The sequence below is a fragment of the Protopterus annectens genome, chromosome 7.part0 (assembly GCF_019279795.1).
Source record: "Protopterus annectens isolate FY-2018-M chromosome 7.part0, PAN1.0, whole genome shotgun sequence".
Classification (NCBI taxonomy): domain Eukaryota; kingdom Metazoa; phylum Chordata; order Ceratodontiformes; family Protopteridae; genus Protopterus; species Protopterus annectens.
The window spans coordinates 1,157,349,766-1,157,374,074 of NC_056739.1; the positions used below are offsets into that span (position 1 = coordinate 1,157,349,766).

Here is a 24,309-nt window from a genome sequence, read left to right on the forward strand (position 1 = left end):
CTCAGTTACTTACCGGATGTCAGAAAAAGTGAATAATTGTATTTCTTGTGGGAAACAGATACCGCATAGGGATTACCACTCGCTTTGTATTCCTTGTTTGGGACCGGAGCACGACGTAGTCGGGTGCAGGTTTTGTGCTAGGTTTAATAAGCGCACTATAAAACGGAGGTTAGATTGCGCTAGGTTAGTCTTTGGCAAGAGGTGTAATTATAATATGCCGTCGGATGTTCCGACGCCTGCTTCTACTAAGAAGCGCAAAGACAAATCTTTAAAGCCTAGGCAGGATGATTCGTCTGTTACGGACGCCGGACCTTTAGAAGCTACAGCTGAACAGGTGGATCCGGCTGAAGTTTCTGTTGATTCCCAGGGGGAAACTTTGATTTTACAAGATGTGGCCTCTCAGGAGGCAGGTCAGGCTGAAGGGGCCTCTCAGGTTACTATTCTCCCTTCTATACCTAAGGTAGTTAGGCCTTCTGCTACTGTTTCTAAGGCTCCTTCTAAGGGCAGGTCTGTTTTGCCTTCCTCTGGTGTCAGTTCTGGTTCTTCAGGGTCTGTGCCTAAAAGCACATGCTTAAAATGGCAGAGGATTTGATTACTTTAATTAGAGGTTCTATGCCCTCCTGATAAGAGGCCCAGGATGGAGCCAGAATTGGAAAGTTTGGAGCAGGCCTCAGATGATTCAGAGTCTTCTGCTGAAGACATTCAAGATTTCCCTTATTCTGATTCTGATGCAGAGGATTCCACTCCTTCTGCTTCTCCTCCAGAGGATTTTTCATTTTCAGAAACTCTGCATTCCATGAGGGAGCATTTTAAGTGGGAAGGACAGGATTACTCTGATTCACGGAAGAGACTTAGGGAGTTCTTGTTTTTACCACAGCATAGACCCTTGGCTATACCTCCGGTTTTGGATGTTGTTTCAGATGTTTTCTCGGAAGCTTCCCTTAATCCAGATTCTGTGCCTCCTGCTCCAGTTAAACCGGACAGGTATTACAGGGTGCCTGAGGCTCATAAATATCGGTATAAGAGTACTAGGGCGGACCCAGAAACTATTAGTCAGGGGCCTAAGGGTGTTAGAGCCTCTGTTGTTAAGAATCCGGTTCCTCTGGATAAGGAAGCTAGAGCTTTGGATAGATGGGGTAAGAAGGTGTATACCTCTTCTACTTTAGCAATGAGAGCTTTGAACTGCCAGTTTCATATGTTGAAGTATCAGAATTTCCTCCTTTCTCAGCTAAGATCTAAAGTGGATGCTTTGGCAGAGGGCATAGAGTGTAAAGAATTGCAGGATTTAGTGCATGTTTCTGAACAGGTGGGTAAGCACTCTTTGCAATGTGGTTTTGATGCTTTACAGGCTTCTTCTAGGGTGGCTGCCACTGGTTCAGTTATTCGTGAGGCACGCCTGGCTTAAGGATCAGAATTTGTCTGAGCATGTTAAGTCTAGAATTCTGGATGCCCTTTACAGTCTGAAGTTTTGTTTGGTCCTCCTGTGGAGTCAGTCTTAAAGAAAATGGAAGACAAGGCTAAGTCTATGCAGACTGTTAAAGATTTTTTGCAGGTGCAACCTCCAAAGTTTAGTAGAAATTGGCCTACTAAGGGATGGACGCACCCTTCTTCTGATTCTCAGTCTAGGGTAGATCTAGGCGTGGTAGGGGCAGAGCTCAGAGTACCTTCAGGCCGAGACAATGGAGTTCGCCTGCTCAATCTGCTGGTGAGGGCAGGGGCCAGTCCTTTCGTAAACAGGCCCAATGACCTGCATTTTCAGCTGCCAGATTCTTCTTGCCTGGCAGCTCCTTTGGGAGGAAAGTTGGCTCTTTTCAAACAAAATTGGCATTTAGTCACCCAGGACAAATGGGTATTGGACATTATAAACCGAGGTTACAAGTTCTATTTCCATACCATGCCTCCTTTCAAAGGCATGCCAGACGTCCCTCCTCGGCAAAGGATAGAGGCTCACAAACAAATTTCTTTACTTCTTCAAATAGGAGCTATACAGCCAGTTCCTCTGTCAGAAGTGGGCCTAGGATTTTATTCGCGCCTGTTTCTAGTTCCAAAGAAAGGGAACACGTGGAGACCAATTTTGGATTTATCTATCCTCAACACTTACCTGGACATTCCAAAGTTCAAGATGCTGACTTTACAACAACTTTTACCTCTGTTGGGAAAAGATCACCGGATGGTTACTCTGGATCTCAAAGAGGCTTACCTTCATGTTCCTATCGGGCCCAGTTGCAGGAGGTACCTGCTGGCTGGAAATTTACATTATCAGTTCACTGCATTGCCCTTTGGCTTATCTACTGCGCCCAGAGTGTTCACAAAGGTTCTGGCTCCAGTGATAGCCTTTTTCAGACTAAGAGGAATACAGATTTATCCTTATTTGGACGATTGCCTGATTATTGCACAAGAAAAGGACGAACTTCTTCATCATCTACAGTATGTGATGGCAGTGTTAAGATGCCTAGGGTATTCTGTGAACGAAACAAAGTCCAGTCTAGTACCCTCTCAGGACATGTGCTTTCTGGGTGTGAGACTGAATACAGCTTCCCAGATGGCTTTTTGTCCCCGGACAAACAAAGAAGCCTTTCTTTATTTCCATCAAATGTCTCTACGGTCCAGGCTGACTGCAAGGACAGTCCTTCAAGCCTTGGGGTTCATGGCATCTTGTATTCTGGTGCTTCCCAATGCCAAATTGCATATGAGGAAGCTTCAGTGGTATCTCAAAATGTATGGACACAGCACTGCCAAGATCTAGACACTGTCATTCAGATAATACCTTGCATTCAGAAGGAGTTTTTGTGGTGGGCTCAGGAATGTCACCTAAACAAGGGACTCTCTGTGACCCCACCACAGGCGAGTCAGATTCTAACGACAGATGCCTCGGACAAGGCTTGGGGAGCACACCTCAATGGAAAATGGGTGCAAGACACGTGGCCTGTCAAACTCCAACATTTGCACATCAACTTGAAGGAAATGTTAGCAGTCCAGTTTGCATTGATGGCTTTCAAAGATTTACTGCACCCAGGGCAGGTGTTGATTCAAACAGACAACACTACTGTCATGTGGTACATCAACAAGCAAGGGGGAACCCATTCATACCCTCTTTGCAGGCAAGCGATGATTTTGTGGGAAACTGCTCTCAATCTACACCTCAATCTTCAGGCAAGGTTTCTACCAGGAGCACAGAACTCCTTAGCAGATGTGTTGAGCAGACAGATAGTGGATCCTCACGAGTGGAAATTGGATCCTCATGTATTTCGAAATTTGACAGTGTTATGGGGAACTCCAGACATAGATCTGTTCGCTTCTCCACTAAATTACCAGTTGCCAAAGTTTTGCACAAAAATGTTTCATCACACAGCTTGGAAGGTGGACGCTCTATCATTCAGTTGGAACAATCTGCATGTATATGCCTTTCCACCTCTGCCTCTTCTTCCCAAGGTACTTTTGAAGGCCAGACAGGACAAGCCAACCATGATTTTGATAGCACCGGATTGGCCTCGACAACACTGGTACCCACTACTGAGGAGTTTAGTACGAGAGCCTCCATGGCCTCTGCCTTTAATTCCGCACCTTTGTCACAAGAGGGCAATCACTTCCTCAATGTCAAGATTCAGTCTCTGCATCTAACAGCCTGGCATATTCTGTTTTAGACTCGGGACCGTCTCAGCTTCCACAACAAGTTTTGAATGTTATTTTGGAGGCCAGGAGGCCTAGTACCAGGAAAGTTTACGCTGATAAATGGAGGAGATTTTTATTTGGAGCAAAGGAAAGGACTTTGATGTCTCCAAACCTGATTTAAGTGTTGCTCTTCAATATCTTACTGAGTTATTGGACAAGGGTTTGTCTTTCTCCTCGATAAAGGTCCATGCTGCAGCCATTTCTGCTCACTATGATTGTGACCCTCCTTATTCTCTCATCCTTTGTTTAAGCAATTTCTTAGAGGGGCAAAGAATATAAGACCCCACGTGAGCTCCTACTCCTGCTTGGGATCTCAATTTTGTGTTGGAAAACTTACTCTACAACCTTTTGAGCCTGCAGCTACTGCCGAAGTTAAAGTATTTGTCATGGAAAACTGCTTTTTGTTGGCCATTACCTCTGCAAGAAGGGTTTCTGAATTACAGGCCCTCATGGCAGTGGAGCCTTTCCTGATTTTTCATAAGGATAGGGTATCTTTGCACTAATCCTTCCTTCATGCCTAAAGTGGTTTCTAGTGTGGCCTTAAACCAAACTATTCATTTGCCTACTTTTTATGCAAACCCCAAAATAAAGGGGAGAAAATTTTGCATACTTTGGATATTCACAGGCAGTTGCTATTATTTGAGCAGAACCAAGGAGTTCAGACAGTCTCAGCAGTTGTTTATTTCTTTTGCTTTGGGTTCACAGGGTAAACCTGTTTCAAAACAAACTATTTCTAAATGGATTGGGTTTTGTATTTCTTTCTGTTATTCCCATCATGGTAAGGAGATTCCGGCTGGAATCAGGCCTCATTCCACTAGGGCTACTGCTACTTCTACGGCCTTTCTAAGGGGGGTAGCTACAAAAGACATTTTGGAGGCAGCTACTTGGAGTTCAGTGCATACTTTTTCTAAACATTACCACCTTCCTCTTTATTCTAAGTCTAGGGCTGGATTTGCCACTGCAATTTTACAGGGCATTTTAGCAGCCCCTAGTGCTTTATGATTTTTACCATCCTCCCTTTCCCGTTGCTTTGGGATTCTACCCATAAGTAAGGACTGCAGCAATGTGAGATGAAGAACATAGTACAGTTTTGTACCTACCATAAATGTAGATGTTCGAAGATCCACATTGCTGCAGTCCAATTTACCCTCCCTCCTTCCCCACTGTAGTTTGACTTGGTGCTATGTTTTAGGTGATGGTTGTTGTTGGGCATGTTTTTGGGAGATATTCTGTTTTTGGCTGTGGCCTTCCTTGTTTGGCCTTCTGACATCTGGGGCAAGAAAAGACTGAGGATATGACGTCGGTCATGCGCCTTTATACCCTGACGCTCTGATGTCAGATCTAGGCGCCCATGACCGACGTCAGCCTAATACTTTGGTATTCGGGCCGACCGAGGACAGCGGACTACCCATAAGTAAGGACTGCAGCAATGTGGATCTTCGAACATCTACATTTATGGTAGGTACAAAACTGTACTTTTTAATCATGCTGACCATGCTTGTTAGAGCTTTTATTCCACTCCGCATCTATACCATCCTTGTTTGTCCCATTTTAGCCTGCCTCCCAGATGTGAAAACAACTTGCATACTATCTGTTAACTGAATTGCAACCTTAAGATAAAGTGCCCTGGTTACGATTCAGTGACCAGATTTTGTATTATGATATATGTACTGAAATGGGTGTCAACTGTTTGGAATACATTTTCTTGCATTCCCTGTACAGTTTGTTTCCTGATTTCAGATTCCTGCTGTTTCTCTTTTTTATTTTCTTGATCACCCAACACCAAATTGTGGTTCAAATCCTGTGTACTCGTTTTCCTTGTCAGCTCCTTTGCTTTTTGGACAAGCATGTTCTGTCTATGGCCTGTGCCATTGCCAGAAGAATGCAAAGCAGAGTCCCTTTCAACTTGCTTACTCACATTTTACTGGATACATTTTTATTTCCTCCTTGTTCTGCATTCAAAAATGTCTCTGCTCCTTCTGAAAAAATATTTTGAAGATGGATATAGCAACTTGAATCTTATCCCTGCCTTTCTATACCCTCTAATTGCAGGGATAAACTCTTTTCTCTTCTTCCTGGTGTACTGTGAATAATCATTGTCTATGAACTTTCTGGTGTCCCCAGTTAATAATACTTTACCCTTCTACCACTTTTTTGTCAGGAGCAGTCCATTGTGCTGATACAAGTGCATCTTTATTACTGTATGCCTTGGCGTCTTTTTCATGGCCAAATTATGTGCATAGGCACAATGTGCCCTTTCTTTTAACAGATCCTGTTTTGGAATACCAGTCCAGTTGATTATTTGTACTTTTACAAAATTAATTCAGTCTTATCCTTCCAGTTTCTAGGGTACAGTAGAAAATGTTGGGTTTTGTCTGCATGTTCTTCTAGCTATGCTATTTTTTTGAAACCGTTCTTCTCGAGAAGCTTCATATTCAACCATTCTTTCCTCCATGTTTTGAATTTTGCAGGTTTAGCAAGTAATCTGAATAGCTACTTACAGCTTCTTTTATTCTTTCCAGCCTTTTGTCATTTGACTATGTATTTCTCCACTGTCTGACATATTTCAAACACCTCTGAATGCATTTGATGTATTTATTTTTCTCTAAGTTACTGGAAGCCGTCTTCTATACTGAGCTGAAACCTGATCTGTTTTTAGTTGAACAGCTGAATTTTCTTCTTCTTCACCAGAGTTTATCTTTTTCTTTTTTTCTAGTTGAATTTGTATTACTTTCCTCAGATTTCTTAGTTGCTGACATCTAGGCAGTGTAGTGATTAACCAGTAACTGAATTTTGCTCAAATAAATGTTTTTTTTTTTCCTTGTCTGCTTTCCAAAGTTTTTATTTTCACACTGGGAAAGCTCTAACTTGTGTGTAGCCATTTTGGAAGTCTCAGAAGCACTCCTTTTCTTGACATCCATTTGTTCAGCTGAATTTGGAGCCACACAGTTATCCCTGCTTTCACCTTCTGCCACAAATGAGTCATTTTCCAAAATTTCTGAAACTTACAAAATCCAAAAACCAAAACTGTTGTAAATCTGTAACATTTACTAGTATTTTTATCATACTGTAACAAATTAAAATCTCTTAAAACTAATTTTAGAATAATGCGTGGAATGAGTTTAGAAGGTGATCGGCTTCCTGAAGCATTTTGTGATATTGTGGAGGTCCAAGATATCCACTTGAATTTGCAGTCATAACTCTAGTTGTGCTTTTTCAGATTTTGTTTTTAGCTTAATTCCATTTACTATTCCTTCAGATGTTTGTGGCTTTAAAGTTGTTTTTATGATCATATTTTTTGTTTCCTTCTGTTTTGTTCTGACATATCACTATAGCTGATTGTACCAACTGTGATGTGTAGTAACACAGGAACATATCCAGCAGCCATTGAGGGATTCATGTTCCCTTCTTTCTCAGTCTGTATATTCATTACAGTTTAAATTTTCTTCATCTACTCTGTCCTCTTTTCTTCATTTGTTCACTTTTTCCACTCTCTTCTGTTTTTCATTTGTTCAGTTCTTTCCCCATTTTTCTGTTATCCTTAGATATTTTAGTGTTGCATTGGGGATGAAAGGAGTAGACATTATTTGAATACAGTTGTAGACTGGCTAGTATTGCCTTTGCACCTCCATCTTCTTAGTATAATTTAAAAAAAAAGTAGATGTTTTTCATCTCACATTGCTGCAGTCCTAACACTTGGGTAGTCCGCTGTCCACGGTCGGCCCGAATATCAAAGTATAAGGCTGACGTCGGTCAGGGCGCATTTAACTGACGTCAGGACGTCAGGGTACAAATGCGCATGACCGGCGTCATATCCTCAGTCTTTTTTGCCGCATGGTCCGATGCAGAAGCAACATTGCAAGTGCCGGTTGGCGTTCTGAGATTTTTCTATTTAGAAGTTTCAGACCGAGTTCAAAGTTGGCTAAGTACCCCGTTGGGGAATATTTTTGTTTTTTCTTGCCTCAGTCATTTACCGGATGTCAGAAAAGTTAATAATTGCGCTTCTTGGGAAACAGATACCGCATAGAGATTATCATACTTTGTGTATTCCTTGCTTAGGGCCTGAGCACGACGTTGTTGGCTGTCGCCTTGTGCTAGATTTAATAAACGCACTATAAAGAGAAGGTTGGATTGTGCTAGGTTAGTCTTTGGGAAGCGGTGCAATTATAAAATGCCGTCGGATGCTCCGACGCCCGCTTCCTCAAGAAGCGCAAGGACAAGACAGTTAAGTTTAGGCTGGAAGAACCGCCTGTAACGGACGCCGGTTCTTTAGAGGTGTCGGTGGAGCCGGTAGCTCCACCGGAGATTTCTTTGTGTTCACAGAGTGAAACTTTATTATTGCAAGATGTGGCCTCGCAGGAGGCAAGTCAGGCTGAGGGGGCTTCTCAGGTTACTATACTCCCTCCCTTCCTAAGGTGGTTAGGCCCTCTCCTTCTGTTACTAAGGCCTCCCAGGGGCAGGCCAGGTTTAGCTTCAGTTGGTGTTACCCCTAGCTCTTCAGGTACTATGCCCAAGAAGCATATGCTTAAAATGGCAGAAGATTTGATTACTTTGATTAGGGGTTCTATGCCCCCTCCTGCTAAGAGACCTAGGGTGGAGCCTGAGCTGGGTGGTTTTGAGCAAGCTTCAGATGTTTCAGAGTCTTCGGCTGAAGACTTGCAGGAGTACTCTCCTTATTCTGATTCTGATGTGGATGATTCTACTCCTTCTGCTACTCCTCCTGAGGATTTTTCTTTTTCTGAAACTCTTCATTCCATGAGGGAGCATTTTAAGTGGGAAGGTCAGGACTTCTCTGATTCCAGGAAAAGGCTTAGGGAATTTTTGTTTTTACCCCAGCATAGGCCTTTGGCTATACCTCCTGTTTTGGATGTTATGGAAGATGTTTTTACAGAGGCTTCTCTTAATCCTGATTCTTTGCCTCCTGCTCCTGTTAAACCGGATAGGTATTACAGGGTGCCTGACGTTCACAAGTATCTTTTTAAAAGTCCTAGGGCAGACCCAGAAACTGTTAGCCAGGGGCCTAAGGGTGTTAAGGCTTCTGTTGTTAAGAATCCGGTTCCTACAGATAAGGAGGCTAGGGCCTTGGATAGATGGGGAAAGAAAGTTTATACTTCTTCCACTCTTGCTATAAGGGCTCTGAATTGCCAGTTTCACATGTTGAAATACCAAAACTATCTCCTTTCACAATTGAAGTCTAAGGTTGATTCTCTGGCAGTTGGTATTGATTGTAAAGAGTTGCAAGATTTAGTCCATGTTTCTGAACAGGTGGGTAAGCATTCTTTGCAATGTGGTTTTGATGCTGTACAGGCCTCGCCTAGGGTGGCTGCCACTGGGACTGTTCTTCGCAGGCACGCCTGGCTGAGGGATCAGAATTTGTCTGAACATGTTAAAACAAGGATTTTAGATGCTCCTTTACAATCTGACGTGTTGTTTGGGCCTCCTGTTGAGACAGTCTTAAAGAAAATGGAAGACAAGGCTAAGTCTATGCAGACTGTTAAAGATTTTTTACAAGTCCAGCCTCCAAAGTTTAGTAGAAATTGGCCTACTAAGGGGTGGACGATCCTTCTTGTGATTCCCAGTCTAGGGGTAGATCTAGACGTGGTAAGGGCAGAGCTCAGGGCTCTTTCCGCCTAGAACAGGGAGTTCTCCTGCACAGGCTTCGGTGAGGGCAGGGGTCAGTCCTTTCGTAAACAGACCCAATGACCTACCTTTTCAGCTGCCAGAGCCTGCTGCCTGGCAGCACCTTTGGGAGGAAGGTTGGCACTCTTCAAAGAAAATTGGAGTGTAATTACCCAGGACAGATGCGTATTGGATATCATACGCCACGGCTACAGGTTTTATTTCCATACCTTGCCTCCTTTCAAAGGCATGCCAGACGTTCCTCCTCAACAAAGAATAGAGGCTCACAGACAGGTTTCTCTGTTGCTCCAACTAGGGGCCATACAGCCGGTCCCTCTGCCAGAAGTGGGCCTAGGTTTTTATTCTCGCCTGTTCCTAGTACCGAAGAAGGGGAACACGTGGAGACCAATTTTGGATTTATCTATCCTCAACACTTATCTGGACATTCCCAAGTTCAAAATGTTGACGTTGCAGCAGCTTTTACCTCTGCTGGGCAAGGATCATTGGATGGTAACTTTGGATCTCAAGGAGGCTTGCCTTCATGTTCCTATCAGACTCAGTTGCAGAAAGTATCTGCTTCGAGCTGGGACTTCTCACTATCAGTTCTCTGCATTGCCCTTTGGCTTATCTACTGCGCCCAGAGTGTTCACGAAAGTTCTGGCTCCAGTGATAGCTTTCTTCAGACTAAAAGGAATACAGATCTATCCTTATTTGGACGACTGCCTGATTCTGGCTCAAGGAAAGGAAGAGCTGCTTCGTCATTTGGAGTATGTCATAGCAGTGCTAAGATGCCTAGGGTATTCTGTGAACGAAATAAAGTCCAGTCTAGTACCCTCTCAAGACATGTGCTTTCTGGGTGTGAGACTGAATACAGCAGCCCAGATGGCCTTTTTAACCCCGGACAAACAAAAGAGTCTATCCCTTTACTTCCATCAACTATCTCATCAGTCCGGGCTGACTGCAAGGACAGTCCTTCAAGCCTTAGGGTTCATGGCATCTTGTATTCTGGTGCTTCCCAATGCCAAACTGCATATGAGGAAGCTACAATGGTATCTCAAAAATATATGGACACAGCACTGCCAGGATCTGGACACTGTCATTCCAATAATACCTTGCATTCAGAAGGAATTTTTGTGGTGGGCTCAGGAATGTCACCTAAACAAGGGACTCTCTGTGACCCGGCCAGAGGCAAGTCAGATTTTAACGACAGATGCCTCAGACAAAGCTTGGGGAGCTCATCTGAATGGAAAATGGATACAAAACAAGTGGCCTGTCAGACTACAACATCTACATATCAACATGAAGGAGATGTTAGCAGTCCAGTTTGCATTAATAGCTTTCAAGGAATTCCTTCTTCCAGGACAGGTGTTGATTCTAACAGACAACACAACTGTCATGTGGTACATCAGCAAGCAAGGGGGAACGCATTCTTATCCTCTGTGCAGGCAAACAATGATTTTGTGGGAGACTGCTCTCAGTTTACAGCTCAATCTTCAGGCAAGGTTTCTGCCAGGAGCACAGAACTCCTTAGCAGATGTGTTGAGCAGACGAATTATGGATCCCTACGAGTGGAAATTGGATCCTCATGTATTTCAGAAATTGACAGTGTCATGGGGAACTCCAGACATAGATCTGTTCGCTTCTCCACTAAACCATCAGCTGCCAAAGTTTTGCACAAAAAGGTTTCATCCCACAGCCTGGAAAGTGGATGCTCTTTCTTTCAATTGGAGCAATCTTCATGTGTATGCCTTTCCACCTCTGCCTCTCCTCCCAAAGGTACTTCTGAAGGCCAGACGGGACAAGCCAAGGATGATTTTAATAGCTCCAGATTGGCCTCGACAGCACTGGTACCCATTACTGAGAAGTCTAGTACGGAAGCCTCCATGGCCTTTGCCTTCGATTCCACACCTGTTGTCACAGGAAGACAGCCATTTGCTCAATGTCAAACTTCACTCTCTTCGCCTAACAGCCTGGCATATTCTGTTTTGAACCGTAAAGGTCTCAACTTCCACAACAAGTTTTGAATGTGATTTTGGAAGCTAGAAGGCCTAGTACAAGGAAAGTGTACGCAGATAAATGGAAGAGATTTTTCTTTTGGAGTGCAGCTAAGGATTTTGATGTTTCTGAGCCTAATTTAAGTGTGGCTCTTCAATATCTTACTGAGTTACTGGACAAAGGTTTGTCCTTCTCTTCTATTACAGTTCATGCTGCAGCAATTTCAGCTCACTATGATTGCGACCCGCCATTGTTTTCTCATCCTTTGTTCAAGCAATTTCTTAGAGGGGCAAAGAATATCAGACCCCCACGAAGAGCTCCTACTCCTGCTTGGGATCTCAATTTTGTGTTGGAGAAACTCACTCTACAACCTTTTGAGCCTGCAGCTACTGCTGAGTTGAAATATTTATCATGGAAGACTGCTTTTTTATTGGCCATTACCTCTGCAAGAAGGGTTTCTGAATTGCAGGCCCTTATGGCAGTTGAGCCTTTCTTGATTTTCCATAAGGATAGGGTATCATTACGTACTAATCCTTCCTTTATGCCTAAGGTGGTTTCTAGTGTGGCTTTAAACCAGACTAATGTTAAGTTGTCAATCTCGCCTTCATTCTTGCTTGATGGGTTCGGAGCCGATCCCTCGGCTCCGACTCGGCACTTGCTTTAGCTCGAGAACTCCTTTTACCAGCTCGAGGCAGCCCCATATCCCATGATGCAAGGCAGTAAGTACCCAGATCTCGCTTGCGCTGCTTGGGAGGTCTTCTCTTTACCAGCTCCTGGTAAGTAATTCACATTTGTGACTTTTAAGCCCCTTTTAGTTAAAAACTTTTTGTTTTTGATAGTTTAACTTTAAATTTAACTTTTTCTGACAGAAATCCCTGTCTCTTTTAATTTTTTTAGTCAGTTAATTCCCTGTCCCATCCCCCCCCCTGTTAGGGTGTGTGTGTTGGTATTTTTTACTAAGTACCTTTTGGTATTAGTTTAATTTAATTGGACTGGTGTGTGTGTGTTTTGTTAGACACCATGTCTAAAGAGAGGGTTTCAGGTTTTAAGAAGTGTGACTCGTGCTGTCAGAAGATGTCTCTGACAGACGGTCACACTTCTTGCCTGTACTGTTTAGGCCCTCTTCACCTGCAGGACTCCTGTGCTATTTGTCACTCCTTCAGCCAGAGAGTCCTGCAGGAGAGAAGGAATAAGTTGATTCTCAGGGTCTTCTTAAGCCGGAGGGCTCTCCGCCAAGTCGGCCCCACAAAATCAACTAAATCTGCCAAGACCCAGGCTTCTGTTTCTAAGCCTGTGGCCTCGGCCCGACTCATAGAGTCGAGATCGCCCGCTGGAGCCGATTCTGATCCACTAAGCTTTCGCCCGATGGCTATCGGTGCCGAATCTGCTGACCACTGTGGGTCGGTTCCAACCGCTCCGACACCCACGTGGCACGGGCATCGGTGTCGGCTCCGATCGGCTCCGACACCCATGTGGCACAGGCATTGGTGTCGGCCCGATCGGCTCCGGCACCGTTACTTTGGTGGCTGTATCGGCTCCGGCTGGGGCCGATACATCGAGACGCTCTGTCGGCTCCGGAAGTCGGTGCCGACAGGATCTGTAGTATCGGCTCTGATGGGCCATTCCAGCAAAAGGTCGGGGGCTCCTTCCTTGAGCCGATACTTCGCCCGCCTCGCCTCTTCTATCGGAGCGGAGCCATCGGAGCCGATCTTCAAGGTCATCCAGGTTGTCAGATCATGACCTCGAGAGAGTGGTCAGTAGATTGCTCAAGTCACAGGTACTGGCCCAAATGCTACACAGTCCGTCTCAGCAGACGACTGTTGGTCCACACCCCGTTACAGTTCCTCCTTCAACTCTACCCCAGAGCTTGGAGTTGGAGTCTTCGGGTTTGGTTACTGCTACGGCTGGAGGACGGATACCCCTTCTGTTCCTTCAGCCCCTACTCTTATCTCCTCTTCCTTAGAGGGATTCGTGGTCGGGCTTCCATGGTCTCCTCCGAGGGGTGAGTGGCATCGACCCTTGTCCGAGCCCGCTCTTCCCTTGGAGCCTCGGCCTTGGTGAGCTCGGCTCCGACATCTGCCTCGGAGACTTCCCTTTCGGTGGCCCCTGGAGTTCCTAGCTCTTCGGAGCGGGGCCTCTCGGATCTGCCTGGGAGGGGAGCATTTGAGGTGATGAAGAGTGTACTGGCCACTAGTATCAGTCAGCAGTCTCTTCCCGTAGCTCCTCCCTCTATTGTACCTGTTGACATCTCTGCCACTACTCTTGCTACAGGACCCAGAGATCCTCCGCCTCAGGTTTCCCCATTGGGAATTTCCCCCTCTTCCGAGGATTCTCCTGATGTTTCGGGAGATCTTCCTAGGAAGAGGACTTGTAAGAGGAAGCATGTAGACTCCCCCGAGTCTGTCACTTCGGATACTGACTTTGATGAGTCAGAGGGATCCCCTAGATCCCCCTCTGAGGATGTCTCCTTCTCAGACATCCTAGAACTTCTGAAACAGAGGGGAAACTGGCCCACCAACAATCCCTCTGAGGATGAGTCAGTATACCTAGAGGCGTTTGGATCTCGGCCCTCCACCTCCTGGGTGTCCCCGCCTTTCGACCCCTTGATGCAGGTTATTGCTCGAAAGGCGTGGACAGCTCCTGACTCTGTAGAGCCAGTCCCTAGGAGGCCTTCTAAATTTATAACTGCCCCTAGTGACAAACTATTCCTTACCAAGGGTGTCCCCCCTGATGCCATGGTGGTGGCTGCGGCCACCAAAAGGAACTTGCAGATCCTTCTGTGCCCGTCCATCCTCCTAATAAGGACTCTAGGACCATGGATAGGTACGGCAAGCGGATGTTTTCCTCAGCGACCTTTGCTATGCGTTCGCTGAATTATCTTTGTCACTTCACCAGACTCCAGAGAGATATCCTGAAGGAGCTGGGAGAGGTAGTTCAGGATCCTACAGCTGCAGGGGCCCAAGAAAAGATTGCTTCGCAGCTAGGAACCCTCAATTCCATTGCTAACTCCTCCATGCGGCTAATATCTTATGCTGCTGATGGAGCGAGTAGAGCCGCAGGCACAGGTGTGGCTCTTAGACGCCAAGCCTGGATGCGGCTATGTGATTTTACGGATCCCTTTAAGGCGTCCTTCACAAATTCTCCCTTTGATGGGTCAGCTTTGTTTGGCCCTCAGGTGAAGGAAACCTTGACCAGGTGTGAGCAGGACGGCAAGACTCTTTCTGCTGTTGGAGTCCGTTTTCCACCCCTTCTAGGCCTTATCCCAAAGGACAGAAGGGTGGGAAGATGTTGTTCCGTAAATCCCAAGGAGTCACGCGGATTCACGTGGTCAGTTTACCCCTAGAGGCAGAGGGGGTAACAACAACAGACGCTCTAGAGGCAGAGGGGTCCAAGAACCAGGGCAACAGGGAGTCTCTTCCTGAGCAGCCCTTTCAGCATCCCTGAGGTGTTGCCCGGCTGTCCCTCCTTGGAGGCAGTCGGGAAGACTATCACTGTACCCAGAAGCCTGGCATTCCCTCACTCAAGACAGATGGGTACAGTCGATCATATCCAAGGGTTACATAATTCCTTTCGAGGAAAGTCCCTTTCCCTCAAGTTCCCTTCCAGATGTACCACCCGGTCTAAGGGACATTGCAGAGTTAGAAATCGCAAAACTACTGCAAAAAAGAGCCATTCAGCCAGTTACACTAGACCATTCAGAGCCGGAATCTACTCAAGGTTCTTTTTGGTCCCCAAAAGACGGGAGACTGGAGACCAATATTGGATCTCAGCAGACTCAACAAGTCTGTCAGGAAGACAAGATTCCGAATGGTCACTCTTCAGTCAATTCTGCCCTTCTTACAGAAGGACAACTGGATGTGCTCAATAGATCTTCAGGATGCGTACTATCACATCAAAATTCACAGACGCTCCAGGAGATTTCTCCGCTTTCGGCTGGGGTCCAGTCATTTCCAGTTCAGAGCCCTGCCCTTTGGTCTCACCACAGCCCCCAGAGTGTTCACCAAATGCATGGCAGTGGTCACGGCTCACCTGAGACGCCAAGGATTCCAGGTGTTTCCGTATCTCGACGACTGGCTCCTGTCAGCCACCACCAGGCATCAGCTTATACAAGCCAGGGATTACACAATAGACCTTTGTTCTCATTTAGGCATCTCGATCAACTTCGAAAAGTCATCCTTATCGCCCTGCCAGTCTATTACCTTCATAGGCGCAAACTTAGACACTGTTCGGATGTCAGCTACCCTTACAGAACAAAGAGTTTCAGACATTCAGACTCATGTCAGGATCATTCTGGCCAGCAAGAAAGTACAGGCCAGAATGGTTCTAAAGGTATTAGGTCTCATGGCTGCGGCCATTACTCTTCTTCCCCTGGCTCGATTCTACATGCGCCTCCTTCAGTGGATGCTGTTCACTCAGTGGTCATACCAGCAACTCCCTATGCGTCACCAGATTCTGGTGACACAGACATGCAAAGAACATCTTGCTTGGTGGATCACATCGTCTCAGGTTCACCAAGGCAGGTGCTTTGTACCCCCGTCCCCGATAGCCACTGTCACCACGGATGCCTCCCTGATCGGGTGGGGGGGTCATTATCAGGGCAGGATGGTTCATGGGGACGTGGCAACCGGTCGAGTACCATCTGCACATAAATGTCCTGGAGATGAGAGCAGTGCTTTTGACGTTGCAAGCCCTCAACGACTTTCTTCCCGTAGGGACAATTGCAGTCCACACAGACAACATGTCTGTAGTGTGGTATATCAACAAACAGGGCGGAACCAAGTCCTACCCCTTGTGTCGAAGCGCTCAGACTATGGCAATGGGCGATCTCCTCTCATCGGTTTCTGGTAGCAACGCATATCCCTGGGAAAACCAACATTCTAGCGGACAGATTGAGCAGAGCTATTCTCATGCCTCACGAGTGGTCTCTCAAACAATCCGTAGCGGAAGAGATTTTTCTGGAATGGGGTCGTCCATGTTGCGATCTTTTTGCTACTCCCCAAAACAGCAAATGTCCAGACTTCTTCAGCCTCTTCACTCTATCAGGCCATCCCCCCAGAGACGCTCTGACCCAGGATTGGCCCCAGGGACTTCTTTATGCCTTCCCTCCATTTCCTCTGATCCCTCAGGTGATCCAGAAAGCTACCGTTTGAGAGCCAAATTGATTCTCATTGCCCCTTACTGGCCTCGACAAGTTTGGTTCCCGTTCCTCCATCATCATCTGTTGGTGCAGCCGTGGCATCTGGACCCAGTGCCAGATCTACTGATTCACCAATCCGGTCAGCTGCACCGGTCAATCCCCTCTCTCAACCTCACAGCATGGTTGCTCCACTTCCTTCCCTAGCCAGGCTTCCTTTGATCTCTAACCCTGTTAGAGATATCATAGTAGCTTCACTAAAATCCTCTACCAGGAGGATTTACACGAGCAAATGGAAACGTTTCTCTTATTGGGCTAAGGCCCAAAATATTGATCCTTTTACTGCCCCTGTTCAGGCAGTTCTAGACTTCTTAGCAGAGATTTTTCATGCAGGCTCCTCTTCTTCCACAGTCAGAGTTCAATTGGCTGCTATTTCTAATTTTCATGTTGGGATAGCAGATCATAATATTATGTCCCATAGGCTCTGCAGGGCCTTCTTGAAAGGAATTTTCCTACTAAAGCCTCCAATCAGGAATCCTCCTCCTCAGTGGGATCTAAATTTAGTGCTGACATCCTTGATTCTTCCCCTTCGAGCCAGCTGTTTCTTGTTCCCTGAAATATCTTTCTTGGAAAACTTTATTCCTAGTGGCTATTACATCTGCCAGGAGGGTGTCTGAACTTCATGCTCTTTCGGTTCGACCCCCCTATTTGGTTTTTCACAAAGACAGAGTATCTTTGAGAACTAATCCATCGTTTTTACCTAAGGTCGCTTCAAAAAACAATCTGAATCAATCCATGGATCTCCCTGTATTTTTTCCTAACTATTCAGATAGAGCTGAACAAAAGCTACATTATCTTGACGTCCACCGTCAGCTTAGATATTATTTGGACAGAACAAAAAAATTTAGGAAATCTGATCAACTTTTTGTTTCCTATGCGGATAATAAAAAAGGCCTTCCTGTTTCTAAAGTGACTTTGTCCAGATGGCTTTCTTCGGTCATCACTGAAATTTATACGATCAGGGGAAAACAGCTGTGCTCAAAACCTAAAGCACATTCAACTAGGAGTTTAGCTACTTCTGCAGCTTTTCAAGCTAGACTGCCTTTGGACACTATTTGTGCAGCGGCCACTTGGGCCACTCCTCACACTTTTGTTTCCCATTACAAATTGGACTTGGCCTCCAGGGACAGAGCCAGTTTTGGCTCTACAGTCCTCAAGAGTTTGTTCCATTGAGCCACCCAGGATAGAGGTGCTAGGGACGTGGTCCCATCAAGCAAGAATGAAGGCGAGATTGACAACTTAACATTAAGAAGTTATGTTCCTACCATAACGTTCCATGTTAGTTGTCTTCTCTCGCCTTCTTTCTTGACCCTCCCTCCTTCCCCCTGGCCTGGACAGACCTTGTACAAGAAACTATTATGCTAAAGACCATTCTAACCTGGTCCTTTTCCATCTGTAAGTTTCTTCTTCCTTTGGGAAGTATTTTATGCTTGGTGTTATTGCCCTTTGTCAACAAACGAGATCTGGGTACTTACTGCCTTGCATCATGGGATATGGGGCTGCCTCGAGCTGGTAAAAGGAGTTCTCGAGCTAAAGCAAGTGCCGAGTCGGAGCCGAGGGATCGGCTCCGAACCCATCAAGCAAGAAAGAAGGCGAGAGAAGACAACTAACATGGAACGTTATGGTAGGAACATAACTTCTTATTCATTTGCCTACTTTTTATGCAAATCCCCAAAATAAAGGGGAAAAGATTTTGCACACTTTGGATGTACACAGGCAGTTGCGTTATTATTTGGACAGAACTAAAGGGTTCAGGCAGTCTCAGCAGTTGTTTGTTTCTTTTGCTTTGAGTTCTCAGGGCAAGCCTGTGTCTAAACAAACTATTTCTAAGTGGATTGGGTTTTGCATTGCTTTCTGTTATTCCCATCATGGCAAGGAGGTTCCAGCTGGGATTAGGCCTCATTCCACTAGGGCTACTGCCACTTCCACAGCTTTTTTGAGGGGAGTGGCAACCAAGGATATTTTAGAGGCAGCTACTTGGAGTTCTGTGCATACCTTCTCTAGGCATTATCACCTGCCACTTTACTCTAAGTCCAGGGCTGGTTTTGCCACTGCGGTTTTGCAGGGCATTTTGGCAGCTCCTGCTTCCTTATAGTTAGCCATCCTCCCTTATCTCTGCTTTGGGATTCTACCAAAGTGTTAGGACTGCAGCAATGTGAGATGAAGAACATAGTACAGTTTTGTACCTACCATAAATGTAGATGTTCAAGATCCACATTGCTGCAGTCCATTACCTCCCTCCTTCCCCTCTGTACTTGGAGGTGGTTGTGTGGGTTGGGTTGTACATATTGTGTGTATTATAACTATTGTACATATAGTTAGTGCAAGGGTGGTTGGTTATTTGTTTGCTGTCTTTTGGTTTTGACCTTTCTTTTTAAGGTCTTCTGACATCTGGGGCAAGAAAAGACTGAGGATATGACGCCGGTCATGCGCATTTGTACCCTGACGTCCTGACGTCAGTTAAATGCGCCCTGACCGACGTCAGCCTTATACTTTGATATTCGGGCCGACCGTGGACAGCGGACTACCCAAGTGTTAGGACTGCAGCAATGTGGATCTTCGAACATCTACATTTATGGTAGGTACAAAACTGTACTTTTTTATATGCAATACATTCCTAGTGCTTTTAGCCAACAAGCCTGGAGTAGTGAATGGCAGAGAGAGGTTGATGAACCATGACATTTGTATCACTGCCTGCACTACTACACTAGAATTATTTTTTTCATCTTTTCATTGTTGAAATATGGTGGGTGTTACTTTACATCATGCTCACTATTACTTTACTAGCTATTTAGTTTTTCTAACTTTAGTTTTGTTTTTTTTCTTTGATGTTTTTAATATAATTTGCAAGTTTAGGAAGGAAGCATTGTTAGCCCCATTTTCCTTACTTGACCATATCTGTTGCCTTGTGTTTTCCTTGTGCTGAATGGCCTATGAAAAACAATTAAGGGTGCCCGCTTTAATCTATGCCACCTTTCTACAATTCTTTGACTTGGTCCCTTCTGATTTTCAGTTGACCTGATTTATAAATTCCATTTCTGATAACATGACTGTGAATTGCAGACCACATGGTCTCCTGTACACGAGGAACTTAATGTAGAGTGCATCTGTTGTGTGTACAGGCAAAAAGAAGAAAACTTTGCCCATCATCCTGGTGGAGACCATGCTTAAGATGATTTGCACTGTCTTTATGCAGCAGTTTTTGTGCAGTAGCCAGTTTGAATGTGCCAGACTAGGAGGCAGAATATGAGGAGATCTTTTACCTTATGTTACTAGTATAGTAGTGACCTTTTGTGTTAAATTGCATTGTATATCTGCTGTTACTGACACTTAATCGTTGATATGTCCATGTAATATTAGTATTGCATTTGCAACATTGGGAGAAATAGTAATAACTTTTTAAAATATTTTGTATTTTCTAGGAGCTCTGTCTTGTCATGTGGAACATTTTAGTGACTCTTGGGCTCGACTGAAGTGCAGTAGAGATCGGTTGTACAGTTGCCCAGAATATTCCGTGGATGAGACTGATTTTAATTCTAATAAATCCATTGGTATCCATATTCTTAATGACAATGTTGTCAGTTACGTGAGCGGTGATTTAGCTAGCACACCAGGATTTAAAGATCCAGAAGAAAACATGTTAACAAGCCCTCAGGCAATTATTATTGCTTTGGATCAGCAACAGCAAAGAGCAGAAGTGAGTAATGAGGGTTTATTCATATCCATTCTCTTGCTTGTACTATTTCATTAAAATGAGTATGGATTCTGGCTGTAATTAGTATTTGTTTGAAATAGTAAAATGTGTAAATAGGAAATAAATAGCAAAACCTCTAGAAACTATTTTGTGAAGCTATCTCAGCAGAAGTGTGTGGCAAAACTCCTGGTGCTTTACCCCAGTTACCACAAAAAAATAATAAATAAATAAATAACTTTACTGATACATATGCTTTTTGTTTTTTTTTAGTGATCTGCTTTCAGTAGAACAAAGGGCTGAAAAGTTAAAAGGGTAATTCTAGCAAATAGTCTACCCTGCCAAAAAGATCTGGTAATAACAGTATGGATATTGTAACTTCTGAAATCCTGAGAACACTGTGTGTAGTTTTTTTTTTCTTTTCCCATGTAAGTACCAAATTCAGGATTTGTGTTGGCTAATACTGCAACTACATGCAACACTGTCTCAGCAGCTGTCCAGCTGGGACTGAATATTTAAACTATTACCTTAAAGAAGGGTGATCTCTCCAACCTCCCAGCCATCTTTCCTGCTGTTAGTTAGTGGAATATGAGAATACCTGAAGCTTCATTTTATTCGGTTTGCTCCTTAATGACTTTTTCCTTGGCAGGAAGTAAATGTATGTCTTCTTCAATCTCTAAAAGGAAGACTGTGTACATGTGACTAGCAAAGGCTGTTGCCCAGCTTTCAGATGAAGTAACTGCCATGCAGCAGGTCAGATCAAAAATACCTAGTGGTGTTTTGCTTTTGGAATCTGGCAGCACAGAAGACTGAAGTTCTGAACTGTTATTTAGTAGCTTCCCATGCCCATAGTACAGGCTTTAATTCCTTCCATTGTGATTTGCCTGCTGTGTGACTCTGAGCAAGTCACTTAACCAGAAAAGTGCTCCCAGGTCTTTCCTGAAGAGAAAATTTCTTCAGTGGGCTTACCTGGTAAACAAATACACTGCCATATGTTACTACTGGAAAAAGGATCGCTTTGACTATACAGACATTTGTTAACAATGTGATGTCCTTACTGTTTAAAATGTTATCCAGATTTGTTATAGCTTTCCTTCCAAACAGAGTCTTTTGCTTTCATGGATATAATCACCATTAGACGAGGTCTTTAAGCTCTGGAAAATATTATGCCACTTCCCTCACTACTCCCACACCTGTTTGCAAAGAATTGATACGGCTGAGTGATTTTTCTTTATGTTGCGCAACAAGCCAGCTTTTCAGCTTTATATTCTCACCTCCATCAGCAGGTTCTTCAGTTCTTCCCCACTTTCAATCAGTGGTGCTACCTGCATGTCTGAGGTTGTACAAAACACCTGTTGTCTGTCCTGTTATTGTCACTACATACTGTTTAGTGTTCCTTCACAGTGGAATTCTTTACAAATCTGTTCTTGCTATTCTTTCTTTGACTTTGGGCTAAACATGAAATTGGTCATAGGATAATAGGAGGTTACTAGCTAATGGCCCTGGGAACCTTACACGTCTAACCAAGAGTTTATCCCCAAAAAGAAACCTCAGTCAGCACCTGTCACCCCTGCCAGTGAAGGACACAGGTGGAACCCCTGGGACAAATTTGTGGTTTCCCATCCACTCATCAAGGTTGTGCTTGAAGAGGGTCAGCAAGGTACTCTGACATGTATGGGAAGTCTATTCCAGGGACGGGGCAGCCTCTGGGAGACAAACCTGTCTCTCTGGCAGGTTTTGTTAATGTTGCATATTAGATTCAGGCCTTTTGAGCAGGTAATAAATGAGGAGTTAGACTTACGGATATGGAGCATCTCTAGTAGGGCAGGGTCTGTGATTGCCTTGTAGGCGAGACACAAATCACCTCTGAGCAACCTGTACAATACTGAGTAGAGTGATAGTGATTTGAGACTGTCCACATAGGATAGGTGTTGAAGGCCATGGATTCTGTTTGTGAGGTATTTCTCTGGCTTTTTCAGTTGGTGCAGGTGTTTGGAGAGGTACATACCAAATGGGGCATTATACTCCATTTTTGGTCTAATAAGAGGAGTATAGAGCGGTAATAACCTTCTTTTCTTCTGAATGCAATCCCTTTCTTATGAGGTGAACCAAATAAAAGGCTTTTCTGACCACATGATGGTTGAATGTGAGATTATCAACCTGAGTACCCAGGGGTCTCACCATAGGTTGTGTGTTTAGGGGTTGCCATTGATGTGGTAATCAGTAGGGGCTGTGTTTTTGCCGAATAGTATGATGATACATTTTTTTGCATTTAGCTTGAGGCCATGATTTTGGCACCAGTCGTCAGTTGCTGTGAGATCCTCTTGCAGTATGTTAACATCATTTGGGGAGTCAGTGACAGCACCCAACTTACAGTCGTCTGCAAACTTGGTCAGCCACAGGCCCTTTATCTTTGCTGGAACCTCCGAGAAGTAGATGCCAAACAGTAGCGGTCCCAGGACAGATCCCTGGAGAACTCCACTAATGATAGGTCTGTTATCAGAGGTGGAGGTACCTATTTTGACCTTGAGGGTCCTGTCGGTGAGCCAGTTGGCCACCCATCTGATGAGATAGGAATTTACGCCAAGTTGTGTTAGCTTTTGGATGATCCCAGAGTGGGGGATTGTGTCAAAGGTGTTTGCCAAGTCAAGGTAAGCTGTATGTACTGACTTTTCTTCATCCATGGCCTTGGTGACAGTCTCAAAGAAGTCAACTAGATTTAACAGACAAGATCTGCCCTTGACGACTCCAAACTGGGTAGGATCAAGTGCTTGGAGATTGCCTATGTCTTCGTTTATGAGTTCCATAGTAATACGCTCCATGGCTGTCTAGATCAGACTTGTCAAGCTAATGGGGCAATAGTTTCCAGGGTCAGTAGTGGCACCACCTTTGTGCAAGGGGATGACAATGGAAGTTCTCCACTCTGCTGGGATGAAGTCTGTACTTAGGCTGTGGTTGAATAGGGTGCTCAATGGCAAAGCCAGTTCTTGCTGGAGATGGTGCAGAAACTAGCCTGGGATACTATCAGGTCCCATGGAAGCTGTGTTTGTTGTCTTGGATAGGGCCTTAAACACTTGATCTACAGAGATGTGAGGTGCGGGACAAGTATCGGGGGTGTCGAAAGGGCACTTGGGGGACAGGGGAGTGAAGTTTGCACTGAGCTTATCTGCTAGCAGGGTGGCTAAGTCAACAGGAGCAGTGTAAGTGATATTGTTAAGTACTAATTTGGAACAAACCTGGACTTTGCCATGAGGGTTCATGACCTAACTGAAGAAGGCTTTGTGGTTTCCCTTTGTTTCGGAGGCTAGTTTCGATTCATAATTGTCTTTGGTCCATTGTGATCAGTGTTGTACCCTGCTAATAAATTTAAGTAAACAAACACAAGTAAGCTATTTTCCTTGGAACTTTAATGTTTTTTTATGACTGGGGTAGGTGGTTGGTTTGTGTCTTCAGAAATCTGTGTCAGAGATTACTCATTTAGCTAGGGGTTAAGAGGCTAGGATGACAACTGGGTATATAGATGCTCAAGCTCCTTGATAGAGTTGCTACAGCTCATAAGTTACTGAGTTTGTTGGCTGAACAGATTAGTGGATTATGATCCTTCCCTTGGTAAAAAGTGTATGTTTTTTTTCCATGAGGTTAAGAGTGTTGAGGAATGGCTAGCTTTGTTGGAAAAGAGGAATACAGACTTGACTCCCCACCCCCACCCCCCAACCCTCTTTGTTTGACTTTTGCTCTGGCAGTGGAGGAGCTAAGCTGACTTGATGGAGGTGGTAGTAGAGGAACGTTTCTCAGCTTATCTGTCTCAGGGAGGAGAGGCTGAAGAATAGTGCCTTTTGCATGGGCCAACTGCTTCTAGCATCAGTTCACTGCATACTGGGAACTGCATCCATTTACTCACCAGTTTTAATTATTCTGAACCATGCACATATAGTGGTCTATTTTAGGAAGTGTGGTTATACAGTTGACCACTAGATGTCAGTACTAGTTCAGCTAAGCTTTAAAAAAATTGCTAGTTGTTTAGCTTTTATCCATGCATCCTTAGTCAAATTAAACAATATTTTTTTACTTATAGATGTGTGATTTGCACTCATATTTCCACATAGAATTATAGTTTATTTTGCAAAATTTCATTTGT

General features: G+C 44.6%; 1 protein-coding gene across 5 annotated transcripts in view; it reads left to right on the plus strand.

The window, feature by feature from the left end:
• Positions 1-24,309, plus strand: part of HERC1 (HECT and RLD domain containing E3 ubiquitin protein ligase family member 1) — a 3,987,333-nt gene that overhangs the window by 1,473,198 nt on the left and 2,489,826 nt on the right. For all 5 annotated transcript variants that reach the window (XM_044077739.1, XM_044077741.1, XM_044077740.1 and 2 more), the window contains exon 26: positions 19,903-20,177. In XM_044077739.1, coding sequence (XP_043933674.1) covers positions 19,903-20,177 — 275 coding nt within the window. The remainder of the gene's footprint in view (positions 1-19,902; positions 20,178-24,309) is intronic.